Genomic DNA, 16247 nt, shown 5'->3' on the forward strand with positions numbered 1-16247 from the left:
GCTTAACAATGAACCACTTAAAAGAAAAAAAAAATCTGCAAATCTGAGGCTGGCAGACCTGTAAACAACAACAGCAGAGTGCTTTACCTTCTTGTGATTCTTGTAAACATTTCTGTGGGCAAATCCCTTTCCACAAAGCTTGCATTTATAAGGTTTATCTTCACTGTGTATTATTTTGTGTGCAGTCACTTGATCAAGTCGTTTGAAGGACTTATTGCAAACCTCGCAGGTGTAGGGGCGTTTTTCTGCAGAAAATGAGTGGGGGACATTTAATCTCCTGTTTATACAGGGGGAGAAGATGAAAGGCAGAGACAGTCATCTCCTCAAAGAGATTTCTGCAATTAAGTCAACCCAATTAAGATTAAACCAATTAGAAAGACATCTAATGCCCTTTATGTTAGACAGTTAAGTCACTTCACAAAAGATGAGCCATGGTGTATCTCAAGAAATTGGCACATTCTTTGCAATACTCATTGCTAAACTCAACTCTGTTTAATTAGCTTAAATCAAAAGAGAATGACTTCAAAGAGGAAAACTGTGTTTCCAGATTACAAATGTTAAAGAAGGCATGACAGTTTAAATGTTTTAAAACTTAATTAACAATATACATATTAGCTTCCAAAACCAAAAGTTCCTATGCAAAAAGCCTTTATGCTTCAACTGGTGACTGCAACTTAACTGCACAAATGCTCATCCAAAAAGCCAGGAGCCTCTGAGATACAGATTATGTTGCAAGAAACGAGCTTTTGCCGTGGACTGATACCAAGAAAATAGTTCAATTCTAAGCCTGTGCAGCTGTAAAAACCTGCATTTGTTTAAATGCTAATGCATTTGACAGAACAATGTTTGTGTTTCAAATGTGTTGCTTGATGTTTCTAATCACTGGTGAAAGACACAGAAAACGCTGGATTGCAGTGACCAGAAATCCTGGCAGAGCCAACTTGTGCCACACTCCCAAACCTACAGATGGGACAGTCCCTGCTCACAGTGGCATTGTGCTGGCACAAGGGAACATTTGTGGGTGGTCTGTGGATGGGGTGGACTACGAGCTGCTCTCCTCTAACCAGAAGCTATAAGCCCACTAACACATTTACAGATAAACAGGAAAGCACTCAGTGTGTATCACAGATCACTGACAGCACATCCCAGCTCCCAGCCTCTTCTCCTCAGCATAAAACCTCAACCACTGGTTTTTCACCTCCTCTCTAAGCCATGGAGCAATCTTTTACCTCATCCCAGCTTACTGACCTCATCCACCCCAGCTAGCACAACAAAACAGCTTGACAAAGCAGCAATACAAAGAAGACTACACCACTTCACTTGGATTTTTGGAAGGCTTGGAAAGGCTGGCTTGGATAGTTTCATTGGAACCTGAGATTGGCCTGCCCAGCTCAGGACAATACAGATTTCATCGGGCCTGCCATAAGCAACTAATTCAGGTAAAATTCAATACGTATTAAATACATATCCACACACATACAGCTCTGTGTCATTTCTGTACATTACCTGAATGAGTTATCATATGGCGCTTCAGCTGGTTCGCTGAAATGAATTTCTTGTCACATTCTTGACACTCAAAGATCTCATGGACCTGCAAAATGAGTGTTTTATGATAATTAAATGTGTGTCTGAAACAAGACCATACATCTTACATATACAGAAATTCCCTAGTAGAATGTAGCTATTTACTAGCCAGTAGCTATACTAATACTCATTAATATTCTGTGATTTCCCCCTTGCTTGTCTCTTGCTGAAAAAGAGTATCACCCAAAAAATAAAAATTTATAACTGCAAACAAAAAATTATCATTACACCTATACTGCAAGTTCGTATAACCTGTTTCTAACTACCAGATCCATTTAAAATACCGTTGTTAGGAAAGTATTAAAAAACCAAATGCAGAGTAACTTCTCAGAACGTTTTCTTCTTGTCAATATGACACATATAAAAATAACAAACAAACCACTTCATAGCTTCTATCAGAATTTTAAAAAACAAGTACTATCAAACTCTTGCAGGACTGTTTCTCTTAAAAGCTACTAGAGGCCAGACAGTAGAGGGGCAGCACTGTCTCAAACTACAAATGCAGGATTTTCAACATCACACCACATAATGGCATCTAGGACTAAATGCTGGAAAAAGAGGAGGCAGTTGAGAGAAACTTCTGGCAAACAAACAATAAAGATTGCCCAGTAGAACAAAACACTCTTCAGTTTTGAACAACGCGGTCAGAAATTAACCCAAAAGAGATGCTAGGCACTGGCAGGTAAAAAAAGAGGGCCACGGGTTGAGAAGCAGAGAGGATTTTTAAGTGTGATTCTACTCACAACAATTTTGCAGGAAGTCCAGCTCTACAAAGTTTAAAAAGTTCAGAAAGAAGCAAGGGTTCTTTATACACATTCTCGAATTCTGACCAAAGTAGGATCTACCTTGGTTTGGTCCCTTGTCTCCAGCAGACAGAATTACAGCTGAATGGAACTGTACAGATTTGTGTGAGAAATCTGGTAAGAAATCCAGAGAGGCACCAGCAAAAAAGAGTGCTACCAGTAACCCACAAAACCTGCATTCCCAAAGTCAAAAAAGCCTTCCTGTCCTACACTCAAAGGTGTCCTTAATCATCTTTCTTGAAAGAAGAATGAGCTGCTTTACCATGAAAACACATGCTTACAATAAGAGTCAGGGGCTCAGTCCACAGCTGTACAGACAGAGTCTACCTACAAACACTGGAAGTGCAGCACTATCAACTCTGACTGGGAAAAGAAACCAGCAAGCCTGGGATTTGTTTGAATGTTTCTTCCCTTTCCCCTACAGACCAGTAGAGCATCAGTGGAGAGGCCTGGCAGCCTGTGCTACTCACATGCACCTGCTCACTTTGAAATTTAAGTTCCTGTGAACAATTAAAATCCAAAACATGAGATACTTATATTAAAAGGAATCATTTAGCAGAATCTGCATCAGTGAAGATGAACACTCTCCTTTGCTTGTCTCCTCATTATTATCAAGTGATTTAACTTTGCATTTTACTCAAACTCCAGAATTCAGTATCAGAATCCAGTTCAGATGGTGTTTTGTTTGTTCTACCGGGAGACATCACAAACTTGCAGAAAGGAAATCTTCCAACAGTCTTTTTCATTCTATTACCCTGTCTTCTATAGGCTCATGCACAGCGTTTCTTGAGATGTGTTGCTGGGAATTTAATTTTATGTTATTACACCACTTAGCAGCCCAAATCATGGACTCCTATAAATATAAGATAAAAGGTAGTAACAGTACAGCTGGAGGATAAGACAAAAAACTGGTGGATATACACAGCCCTACGTTTCCTTGAATTTACTGAGATAAAATTTTAAAAAACCCCAAACAACCAAGGCATGTCACCAAAAACTAGCATGGTACAAGCAGCAGTCTGGATGACAACAGCAAGGTTTAATTGTGCATGCCCAAGGAAGGGCTTATCTTTAGCCAGTTAAGTAAGGCACAAGCAGTGCACAAGACACACAAAGCTAAAAATGAGTTCAAATTAAAGATAACATGAATGCCAATGTCTTCAGAAAGCAAACAAATGTCCATCTCCCTAGAGCCACCCTCTTTACCTCCTTTCTCTGTGCTTGTCAGACTTCTTTCTTTCTGTTGTTTGGGCTTGTTTTCTGTTATACTTTATCATTTTATTCTCTACTTTTGTTTCCTTACATTGAAATGGATAGGGAGAAAATTCATCTTTTTCTCCTGGTTTCACCTATTATTTTCTTAGTGGTTTTGTTGCCTGTACAAATATTTTTGGCAATGCTGATGACCCTGCCACACTTCCTACAGAAAGAAATCAATTCAAGCAAACAGCATGAGTACTACTATGTGCAACCTCCTTCACTATCTGATATAAGTGTGTAAATCTGGAATACCCATTTTCTGGATATTTTAAAAGAAAAGCCAATCAAGAAGAGTAAACAAAGTTTTATGCACAAAATCCTCATGGTGATTCTCAAGGTGAGACACAATCAGTGATATATGAGAAGCTTGTTAGTGTGTCACGGTGTCTGCACAAAATTACAACTACTGAAATAGAACAAGCATTTAATAAAATGGGCACACTAACCAGGATATTTTGCATTTTCAAGGCCTGATGTGTAAAACCTGTGCCAATGTGTAAAACTTGTAACGACATGTGGGGCAAGACACACCATGATAACGAAGTACAGCCCTATTAGACAAGAAATGCAGGACATACTAACACAAGCAAGGAGAAAAACAAATTAAAAAGGAGGGGGCCCACCATTTCCTTTGCAACAACATATTTTAATTGATATCATTTATATCCTCAACGGATTCAGGTTACAACCAGGGCATTATTAAAGACTTACAGTTAATCTGATAAACAGTACAATGTATCTTTTTGCAAAAACAGATTCTCCTGGGTTTCAGTGGTTTATCAAATTAATCTTGCAGGGACTTCCTTTGGGTATAATGGATTCAGAATCTCATATTCATGGTCCATCTGTATTTCTACAGGAACACCCTTATTTCCAGTAGATGCTTTTCCAACTGTTAACCCCTCCTGTTCTGGTTATAAAAGATTATGTCCATAAACAAAAAGACATTAAAAATTTGGGGTTGAGGAAGAATTTTCTTCTTACTGCTGCATAACTACAATAGAAATAACTCCCCTAAGTGGTATGTCAAAAAGCAGTAAGGAAATTGTTGTGTTTTGTACAAAAACTGAAAGCTCATGACCTATTTTATGGTCTATATGTATGCTATGATTACATAACACACTTTAGATTTAGCTTAGTGTTTAAGAATGCTGAAGAACAGCAGGCAACTCTGACTTAATGCTGGAGTGCACAAACGTATTTGCATTTGGTAAGAGATGGATGAAAACTTTAGGGAGATACTTGGTTTAAGCAAGTGTGATTACAAAAATAAATACCCACACCGGAACAGGTTGGCTTTGTAACCATGAAAGAGATCACCCAAAGGCTTGCTTTGCAGCAGCTTTCAAGTGACCTAAGCAGCAGAGCCTCACATCTCAGGGAAGTCAGAGCCTGCTGTGAGTCAGCCTTCATCTTACTGACCTTTCGATGCTCCTGGAGATTTGCTGCTGAGGAACATTTCTTATTGCACACTGAACACATCAGCTTCTTCCTAGAATTTCCTGAAACAGAAACAAAATACCACCAACATCTTAAAGAGGAAGTGCTAAGAAAGAACCTAAATATTTCCACTAAGCCTGTGACTTTTCACAGGTCATTTGACTGACATAGGATTTTTACATTTGTATCCCATCTTCAAAGTGCTCCATATCAGCAGTTCTCGGTGGGTGTCCAACAAACCAGTTACTGGTGGAATGTAAATTAAGAAAACCAGAACAATAAAGAAAAAAACCCTTCAAATAGATGTTACCATACACCACCAATCCCACATGAAGACCACAATTCACAACTGAGAACAGCTCGCTTGGCAACTGAACAGTTCGTTTCATCTAGAAATCAATACAGGAGGTAGTGCAGAAACAATAAAAACTCAAACTTAAGTTAAAATCACCATTTCCCATTTTTGTCTATTTAGAAAGCATCCTACTACATAAAATAATATATCATTAATGGTCTTTCACTGAAAAAAACCAGGGAAGTTGTATGACCACCAGATCATGAATTCCAATCTTGTCTAAAATGCAAATTACAAAACAAGCTATAGGTCACCTACCAGACATATTTTCCTTCCCTTTTCACATCTGCTTTAAAAAGTCACAGAGCATTTAACTGAGTTTGTCTTTTCCTTACCTTTAGAGATTCATTTTAGTAACCCACTAAGCTATTTTATTTCAAGACAAAGCCACCATAAACATAATTATTTTATTATCATTTAAGATGCCTATGCAAGACAGTTCCTAGCTTAGGTAAAACATGTTCATACTACATTGAACAGCAAAAAGATTGTAAAAGTACAAAGTTATAAAACTTATGACAAGTATTTATATACACAAACAGATACATAACACAGGAATACACTTAGTCCTTCAACTTAGAAGGACATTAATGAGTCACTTTCAGAGGTAAGGAAGGTGACAGGGAGTGTCTGGTCATAGCTTTGTTTAACAGGCAATACACAACAATCCTGTCCACCTTCCCTTGCCTCTAGGTAACACAAAGCAGAAAGGAATTCTAGAAGTGTCCCCAAACAGTAGTGTCTTCTAGCAGAAGGTTCTTTTCCTTCCTGCACTGACAGCGGTTGTGACTTCTACAACTCCCAAGTGGTAAACTAAAAGCTCTGCTCATTGTGCCAGCAGAGAAAAAAATATTCTGCATGGACCCACTCTCCATCATGTCTGGAGTGATCCAGGAGAACTGTGGAATTCATATACTACTACATAACCAACATAAGCTAAGTCTAAACGTAACAGTGCCCCTCAATGAAAAAAATTCTTACAGACACCAGAAAAAGGAGATAATCTCTTGTAAGAACGACTACAGAAGGTTTTCTCTACACTGCAAGAGTTTGATAGGAGAAAAGAGACTGAAAATCTTAAAAAACATCTCAGTGCTGTCACCATCAACTGAACACTGTTTTCTCTGCACTCTGGAATTCTGCTGTCCCCACACATAATGATCTTCCATTGCCATGGAGAGGGGACACACAGGGAGAGTGCAGAATTCTAGGACTGAAATCTGCATTTTGCACCTGAGAGCAGTATTTTGCCCTTTCATTAGAAGAGAGTGAAGTTTGAGTGAAAACTATGGATTCACAGCGCACAGATACAAACACACCAGGGCCTAAGAGGACCAGTGGATGGTCTGGTCTGGCTTCCTGCACAACAGATGTTATAGGATTTTATGCAACACCCTTACCGAGCCTAATTGTTCTATTAAGCAAAAACAGATGTCCTATTTTGTCCTGAAAATACCAAAAAATCAAGAACTCACCATTTCCTGTAGCAGTTTGTGCCAGTGGGTGATTCTCCTCACTATGAAACCTTTGCTTCATCTACTCTTTGCCTAGTTTGAAGTTGTCAAGATCCCTATTACATTTTCTGCAGGAGACTAATGATTCATCTGGCTTACAATAATTTCTCCCAGGGAGAGGGGAAATAGTTACTCCTGCAATTAGTTACTTCTTAATTTTCTTTTTGATACAAATGAATCCATTAAAAAAGAAACCAAAGACAATATTTACTCTGACTTGCAAATTTAAGGCTAAAGAACATGTCAGAGGGATTTTTCTGAAGAAACATTAAACTCTTTCTTACCACTGTGAACATTTTCTTTGTGTTTTTTCAGGGCATCCTTGCTCTTGAACCTCTTCCCACAGCTATCTGCCTTGCATATGAACCTGGCATCCCCTCTGCACGCCTCCTTGTGCTGCTCATAACTACATGGGATAACACAGAGAGGAAAAAAGCCCCACATCAGGCAGTGTCTCCAGAAACCAGAGCTGTAGCAAGTACTGGGAGCTGAACACATGCTGCACTGCAGAGTTCCAAGGCCACCTCATGCATTACTTACAGCAGAGAGGAATGAAAGCATTTGAGTCCTTGCCCTGTTAGGATTCCCAAACACTACCAAGCTTTTGGAAAGCTAACATGCAAAGGGAGGCCAGCAAGGACATGACAGCAGTCCTGTAACTCGGACACAAAACCTCGATTCCGAGCTGAAGAGAGTATTGCAAACAGAGCACTGGAAACTTCTTGAGGAGTCTCCTGGACTGATATTCTCTGTGCACTGAAGGACACTATGAAACAAAGGAAAAAACCAAGTAAGGACAACACTGTACAACTTACACAGGCTCGAAGTAACTAAAAAAATATATACAGCTTTACAAAAAGTAGGTGAACAATCTGGAACCTGTAATTAAATGTACAATAAAAAGTAATATATCTAATTGTAAGAAAATACATACATAAACAACAAAAGACAAAGCAATTATGTACAGAACCATAATTCTAAGACATATGACTTTAGGGACAAAACTGCCTATTTACTCTCAAGGACAATAAAGATGTGTTCTTAAATCTCACATCTTTCATGTTTCTATTTCTTTTACCATCATCCAAATATTTAATGAAGCAAACATGAAGCACTGGTTTTCTTTTTTGTTCTACATCTTTAGTTCTGTACCAACATCCACAGTTTGAAAATTACACCTCCTAAACTACTAAATATTCTATGGATGAAGACCAGCAGTGCTGCACCAAACTGCTGCTCAGGTCTGGTCTACAGTGTATGACTCTTAACACATAAAAAATTGTCACTATTTTTGCAACTCCCATTGACGTCTACAACAAACGTGAGAAACTAACACATTAAAAGATTAAAGCAAAGGGTAAGGGTATAAATACAGATGCATAAAAATTAAAGCTTAGATTGTGATTAGGTCAACAGAAATAAATGATTGAATGAAATTGATTTAAATGATCCCTGAAAAAACACTCCTGTTTCTACTCACTGTCTTTGTAGAGCTTGTTTAACGGGGAATTTCTTTCCACAATTTCGGCACTTAAATTCCTTTTCCTCACTGGGTTTTTGGTGCAAAGTCTGCAGATGCTCAGCTAGAATCTCCTGGCTGGGAAAACTGGATTCACAGTTTGGGCATGCATGGTCCTGTTTACAGGTGAGGGAATCTGCATGATTGGAAGCAAAACCAATGTAAAGGAATAGTTCCCAGGTTTTTTGGTTACATTAAGAGAGACTCTCTGCCAGAAACAGATTATGCAAAACGGTGGCATGAAACTCACAAAAAACAAAGTCTCTGAAGGGATTACAGACAGCCTATCTTAACTGGATTACCATCAGCATTACTGAAAATGGATGCGAAGTATTAAGATGGGTGTGACTTAAGACTGTTGGCCCAAATGACTCATTCAACTCAACTGGAACCTCAGTGCAATTAGTCATTCATAAATTCATCTTTATGTTTGATAAAGATGCTGAGAATTCCCCAGACAGCTCACCTCACCTTCCTTTTTCTGGACAGCTTACCTTAGCATTGGCTGAACAGCTTTATGGAAAGGTTTGTTTCTCTCCCACCTAAGTAAGAAGGAAACTACCCCTCTTAAGAGCAAAAGCTCAGCATTCATAACCCCGTGTGTCAGGTGAAACAAACTCTGCTTTTAGTTCAGAAATTAATGGCTACTAAAGAAATCCAGGCTCACTCATTCACTCAGTAATTGACTGGCTTCTCCTTATTAGGCAAGGAAGCTCAACTCAAACCCAAATAAAGAGATAAAAATAATGCAAGAACTCAGATTAAACCCCAGGAACCTTCCAGTTCCCCAGTCCTATACAGTCAGTGTTCCCTTTCTTCATTACCACTTTTAAGCTCTCAACTGACCCTATATTTTACACATTGCTCACCTGCAACTTTTTCACCAGCTGGTTGCACTTCTTTATTGCTGCCACTGTCTTCATCTTCCTGGATAACTGTTGCTTCTTCCTCCTCCTCCTCCTCTTCTTCCATGTCACTGTCCAAGTATCCAATCAAAAGCTCTGTGTCTGTTTCAATATCTTCCACAGCCAAATAGAAAATATTTTCCCCTTCCTGTTGCCAACAGTAAGTAGAGGCAATAAACAATTATGTCAGAAAAACAAAAACCTAGACACAAGTATGAGACCCTGAACTAATATTATCCCTCAAGCATGGAAGGGTTGGCTCCATACTTCAGGGAGCACAATGCTACAACAGCCTCGCTAAGACTTCTTTCCCAATGTGGCTGCATGGATAGAGAGCATTTGTATTCTGCTCTTTTGGAAATATTCCCCTGCCTCACCTGTGAGGCTTTTCCACTATTCCCTGTAGTTTAGACCAAGGTGGAGGTGGCATTAAAGTCCTCTCCTGCCACCCTCTACTTGACAAGAACTTCAGAGTTTGAAAAAGAAATATTTGAGGATCAGAAACCCAGCAAAATTTAGATAACCAACACAGCTTTATCTCTCTCCCCAGCTGACTGCAGGAATTCTAACACAGCTTTCAGCACCATGTTTACATAGTGTTATTTTCTCTCTCTCTCTCCTTAAGATCCCCAGCCTTCTCAAACAGGCTTTCACCTCTGCTCAGTTATCTTCACTATCAAATTAACAGGCACATCTGGAAAATGCACTTTAAACCCCGTGCTGGTTTAAATCAGCGTAGCCCCACAAAAGGATCCAGCCCACATTCTGCACGACAGGACAAACTACATAATAATAAGCTCTAAAACCTTCTTGATAATGCCTGAACAAGCTTCCAAATACCTACATAAGCTAACAACTTTGGGCCTGACAACACTCAATTAAAGTTACCAACGCTGGCACAGTGGGGTGTGCGGAGGAATCTGTACATCTGTCCCCTAAAGTGATATTCAGAGATACCTTTTTTCTTTCTATATATGAACCAAGTGCTTTAGGTACTACTACCCAAAGCACTGAAGGAGACTCATTTTTATGCAATGAAGACTCCCAAGTTCCATCATAAATCTTAAAGCTTATCTGATTAACACCCAGAAAAGTTAACTGAAGCTTCTTTACCCTGCATCTAGCCATATATATTTTGTAACAAGCTTCCTTGAGCAAGGACAAGATGATGATTTTTAATTTTTGTAATACGCTAAGATTAATTTAAACTGTCAACAGGGATGTAGCATTCCTCGAGCTGTAGAAGGTCTGTTATATTTTACACAAGATACCGTCACACAAGAGTGAAACCTACTTAATTCAGTAGACTTGACAGAGCTGCTGCTTTCAAGGATGCACCACTTCTCTGTCCTTATCTCAACAGTAGCATTGGAAAACAAAAAAAAGTAGGATTGTTTTTTTCTCAAGATCTATTCTGCAGTCCAGATATCTGAGCATGCAAGCCTAACCTCTGCACACATCTACAGCTTGCTGGTTTTCATATGTCTCTGTCAAGTCACAGAGACCTTTAATTCACTACAGCCTGAAGTCAAAACAAATCATGTACGGAAACTCTTGACATGAGGAAAAGTAAAAGGTCTTTCTACACTCGGTCTCCACACAGACAGGACAAAACCACTGGGGTAAACCTCCAGTACATCACTGTTTAGGACAACCTTATTCTAAAAGCGAGACAACCTCACGAAGGGAGCACATATCTATTAATGGCTTACCAAAAATAATAATGAAAAGAATTTTTAGAAACTAAGATTTTGAAAATTTCAAAATCAAAAAAAGAAAAGTCATGTATCCCAGGCAAAAGCAATGCTCCAAGTACTAAGAACTGTCAATGCCTGAGTGCTCTGGATTGCATTTGCATTGGAAAGAAATTAGCTTTGGTGTCAGCCCAATCTAAACTCATTTCTCCTCCAAGGTTAATTTGTTTGGCTTTTCCAGCCAAACAAATGCTAATAGTCAGGTATTCAGAGCACTAATTAATCAAGATACACCTACACTGTAGTAGCTCCTCAAGGCAGCATTTTGAGTGAAGGCAATGGAAGCTCTCCAGAAACCACAGAAGAATTTACACCTCTGCCTCTACCAGCAGCACCTGCATGAATCACATTAATCTACGTACACGCAGACATCGGAAACACAGTAACCAGTCTTTTAAATAACCCTCCTGTTTCTAAGATCACATCTGCAGCCATGCCACCTGCCCATCTGCTCAGACCATGCTGGCTGTTTTCCTAACATTCATCTGCAGCAGACCACAATGGTCCTTGGGAGAAACTCCAAGTGTTCATCATGGGGGGCATCATAACTTCCCTTCACGTTATTCCTGGTTTATTATTCAATCTTGTTTCCCTCACCTCTGCCTCCACTGTCGTCTTTCACACTGTAAGCCACACAGACCTGCTCAGCAAATACAGTTTTCCAGTTCCCATATCCCTTGCTATCTCCTTTTTGGTCCACTACAGGCACCTCTTCCATGCAAATTCCTGGCTTTTCCATACAGTTACACACCTTCATATCTGCTTTGTAAGAAGGAACATGGAATAACTGACAGTCCATCACACTTCCATCCAAAAGCATAAAACACTTATGTCATCACCCCTGAAAGCTTAAAACACAGGAGGAGGAAGGAGCACATAGTCTTGTCTTACCTGAGGGAGTGTAGGGCTTTTCCATCCTTCAGAGCTTGAGCAGCTGGCTCCAACCCAGCCTTCCTAGTCCTTACCCACTTTCCCTCTGTGCCCACAAAGTGTTACCTGACTTCTCTCTGTATCCAATTCCCTGGCAGCAAACCAGCTCTTCAGCCTACCTATTCTGCCAGCTGTCTCTGGATACCTCTCCAAACAAACACAGTGCCTTTCCCAGTCTTTGCCTGCAGCTCCAGGATGTCAAGTTTGGCAGAGGTGAAACCAATACAGGCAATGTCTGTGAGGGCAACAATCACAATCCAGGAAACGCATGGAGATGATTTCACACACACACACCCCACGCACAGCCCAGGAACTCAGATTATATCTCATCTAAAATACAGCACCTGAACCACACCAAGGAGATACAGAAGCCTCAGCTCTCTCTCCTTATCTATTCCTATAGTCTTATATTGCAGGGAAAGGCAGAAAACCTTTGAGACACAAATGTGAGACAAAACAGAACCCAAGGCTAAACTACTACAGCAATTCTGACATTTGTCCTGTGTTCTTAGACCATACTGCACTTTTTAGTAATAGCTCCTCATGAAGGCTAGAATATTTTTCCAGCTGAATATTCTGTGTTATGATAGGCTTCAAGGTACTAGAAAACCTTATGAGATAATTCAGTAAATTATTGTTTGTTTCTATCACTTTCCCTATGACGAAACCCACTGGTATGCAGTGGATATTCCATTAAAGCTTCTATGCAGAAGTTCAGGTCATTTACTGGAAAGATAGTAACAAACATTAATTGTTCACACTGCTCCCTCTTGTCAACCTTACTTTGCATTTGCTAACAATGACTGTGCACTGATGAGGTGCTAATCACACCTCATGTATGAGAGCCTTTCCCATCTGGTACCATAAGGAGGACAATCAATTACATCAGAAATGAACTTTTGTTTTCTTGGCATGAAAGAACTCAAAATTTTTTGTCTGGCCTCAAAATAAACTATAATTCCTTTGTCAGGGACCTGCAAGCTAGTCCTTGGGGAAAAAAAAAAAATCATCTCACGATGAAAAAGCAGACTAGTAATTTTATGCTGCTAGTTGATAAATAATTCTCCTTTTCATGATTGCTTGCAAATTTGGATTACATCAGCAAATACCTTAAGTTAGCCTGAAACCACATTTTGTTAAGTATACACTTTGAGAAAAAAATTTCACAGAGTCATGTAACTCTTACTTATGTGGGAGTGGCCATTAATTTACTGTGAAACTGAGCTGCTGAAAAAAAAAGCAGATAGCGAATTTCTTTCGTAATCTCCAAAAGAACAACAGCTGGAACTAGAAAAGTATCTCGTCTCTGTTGTATTCTGTGAAGTCAAAGAATACTTCCGAAAGTGAGAAATCAAACAGACTAAGACTCCAGCTTGAGAGAAGAGCCGTCAAATAAGAGTGAATGGGTGTAACAGAACTCTATATAATCAAAGATGGCATAGAAAAATAAAATAACTATTCACTGTTATACCAGAACTAGGGAAACAAGTGAAATTAAGTTTCTAGAAGAAAAACAGAAGCATATTTCAACATAATTAAAGCAGAGCAACTCATTACCACAGCGTGCTGCAAATGACAACTATAAAAATGAAAAAAAATAAGCTCGATAAATTCAGATCAACAGCAAAGACAAGATAATTATCTTTTTTTTATTAATTTATCCTCAGGCACTACATGATCATCCTATCAGATAATTACATTGTTCAATTCTCTTTTCTACTTAAATATTTTCAGCACCATACTTCCTTTCAAATCCATCACAATTTATATTAAATTATATAATATGCATACTATATAATATTAATTTTATTGAACAATAATGTAAATGCATGCTTCTGCTTTGCACACACCTAAGCCCATACCCAAGTTTGGCATGAACCACATACAGGTCTCTAAATCATTAGTCCTTCAACCTTTCAAATAGCATCAGATCCTAAGGACCTCGTTGATCTTTCACCCTACCACTCTTATTTATGGTATTATCTTAAGCACAAGAGTTCTCTTCTAAAAAAGAAAGACAGAAAAACAGTTCACCACTTTACTCAGATCTTGCAGTTTTATTGCAAGAAATGAAGGCCAAGGAGGAGATCAAATTAGTAAATCAGTAAGAGGAAGCAAATGATAGGAGTCCACCAAATCTACCTGGATGGCTGCCAGGTTCTTCTGTTCCTGGGATGGAGCTTCATGGACAAAACGCAGCCAGTTAGAATGGCGTGGGTTGCTGGCATCCAGGATATAAAGGACCTCGCCTTTGCTCCCACGAACCTGAAGCATTAAAAAAAAAATCCCCAAGCAAAATTAAAATACCAAATATGTCCAGGTTTTGTCCACTCAGTGAAGAAAACACTTCAAACATCATATACCTCCATTTCCATATCTAGACCTTATTACAGATCCATCTAATTTCTACAGTTGTAACAAAATTCCCAGCTTATGTCGAAAAAATGAAGACAACAGAAACAAAAACTTTAATGTTAACTAGGTCATTCTCCCCCCTCAAAACACAAAGACATACTGCTGGAAAAATACATCTGTCACTGCCAAAAAACCCTTTTTGTTTCATTTTAAATAATAGATCACTTGAACCTCCACTGATCCAGTCAATAGAGAGCCGTGCAAAAAAGTCATACAGCCACACTATTATTCCATGTGATTTATTTATATAATGAATGGATTTTATTTTCCATCTGTCAACAAGAAGTATCCAAAGCAGGTATTTCCTAAGAGCTAGGGAATTCGGCTATGTAAGATCAAAATTAGATTGTCTTCATGGCTTTGTATATAAATTGCTCACATTCTTGCTATATTTGTTTCTAATAGAATGCAATATCATATTTCTTCAGCATGACTGCTTCAATTACCTAAGCATTTAGGATATTATTAGAAAGAAAAAAACTGTATTCCATTACAATAATAGCTGGTGACAGCACATTGCTCTCAGATTAAGAAAAAAAATAATTACTGTAGTTCTGCAAACAAGCAAGAATCTTCAAAGTTCGTTAGTGCTCTTCTGAAGGAGAAAGGACACATGAAAAGGTGCCAACATTCAAACTTTAAAAGCTATTACTTTCCAACACATGGATTAACCACAGTGAAAAGTGTCAAACCTACACATTGAAATGCATCTGGAAACAATATTATCTGACACTAAGCACTGCAATCGTTTCCCAGAGAGGCTGTAGATGTCCCATCCCTGGAAGTGTTCAAGGCCAGATGGGATGAGGCCCTGAGCAACCTGATCTAGTGAGTGGCAACCCTGTCCCTGGCAGGGGGGTTGGAACTGGATGGTCTTTAAGGTCCCTTCCAACCCAAACCATTCTGTGATACTGTAACAATCACCCAGTTCTACAGAGGCTTTGTGATTTAGCTACCAAAGCACAAGTTACAGGAGCCCACCATGTAGCTCCTATAAAGGCTTCCATCAGATTTTGAGTTGGAATGAGAAGTAATCCAGGTCCTATTATAAAAACTATACATTACACTATCTAACTTTTCATCAATTTTTCTTTATTTGCTTGATCCTTAAATTATGTAAGAATAATTTATATTTGCTGTGATACACAGTCATCTCAGTTATGCTTTCAGAGTCTCTGCCAATCCATAAAGAGATGCCAAACACGAAGCAGAGCTTTAACACATAAGGAAACTATCGATAAAGGAATACGATAAATCCCTTAAAAACATTCTGTATTTTCTACTGCTTTTTTCACCTCGTAAAGAAATAATGCTGCATTGAGTACACACATGTGAGCATGAAAAGTCAAGAAAAACTGCAAAAACACTGTACTTAGCATGGACTAGACTGGTGACATGAACCAATACTTTTCTGGTTGCATGAACAGGGAGTTTCCTAAATGATCAACTGATCATTGAGCACCATAGCAGTGGATCCCAAACCTAGCACTTAAAACAAACAAACTAAACTTAAAACTAAAATGCACACACATATCCACATTATGTACCTCAAACTGAGGTGCCCAAGAATTATCCTCTTGAGAATCAACACAGAAGGTGTCACTGAATGAATTCAGTCAAATGCCTTCACAGTAAGATGACATTCACTGTTACCCCACAGAGTGAGGTGCTACCTCCACGCCCATCAGGACAATTTGAACGATGCCACATTAACAAGCACCAGATCACCACAGAAGAGTTCAGGAAAAAATGTGTCTCTGATCAATTT

At 38.9% G+C, this 16247-nt stretch overlaps 1 protein-coding gene across 1 annotated transcript in view; it reads right to left on the bottom strand.

Annotated features, from left to right (window-relative positions):
* PRDM5 (PR/SET domain 5) overlaps window positions 1-16247 on the bottom strand; it is a gene marked incomplete at both ends in the record, with an annotated part of 59632 nt that overhangs the window by 33345 nt on the left and 10040 nt on the right. Inside the window, 7 exons of the mRNA XM_082282602.1 lie at window positions 88-245; window positions 1507-1591; window positions 5070-5149; window positions 7241-7362; window positions 8437-8611; window positions 9336-9528; window positions 14207-14329. Of these exons, the coding sequence (XP_082138728.1) occupies window positions 88-245; window positions 1507-1591; window positions 5070-5149; window positions 7241-7362; window positions 8437-8611; window positions 9336-9528; window positions 14207-14329 (936 nt within the window). The remainder of the gene's footprint in view (window positions 1-87; window positions 246-1506; window positions 1592-5069; window positions 5150-7240; window positions 7363-8436; window positions 8612-9335; window positions 9529-14206; window positions 14330-16247) is intronic.

Source organism: Coloeus monedula, assembly GCF_965178545.1.
Source record: "Coloeus monedula genome assembly, chromosome: 5".
Taxonomy (NCBI): domain Eukaryota; kingdom Metazoa; phylum Chordata; class Aves; order Passeriformes; family Corvidae; genus Coloeus; species Coloeus monedula.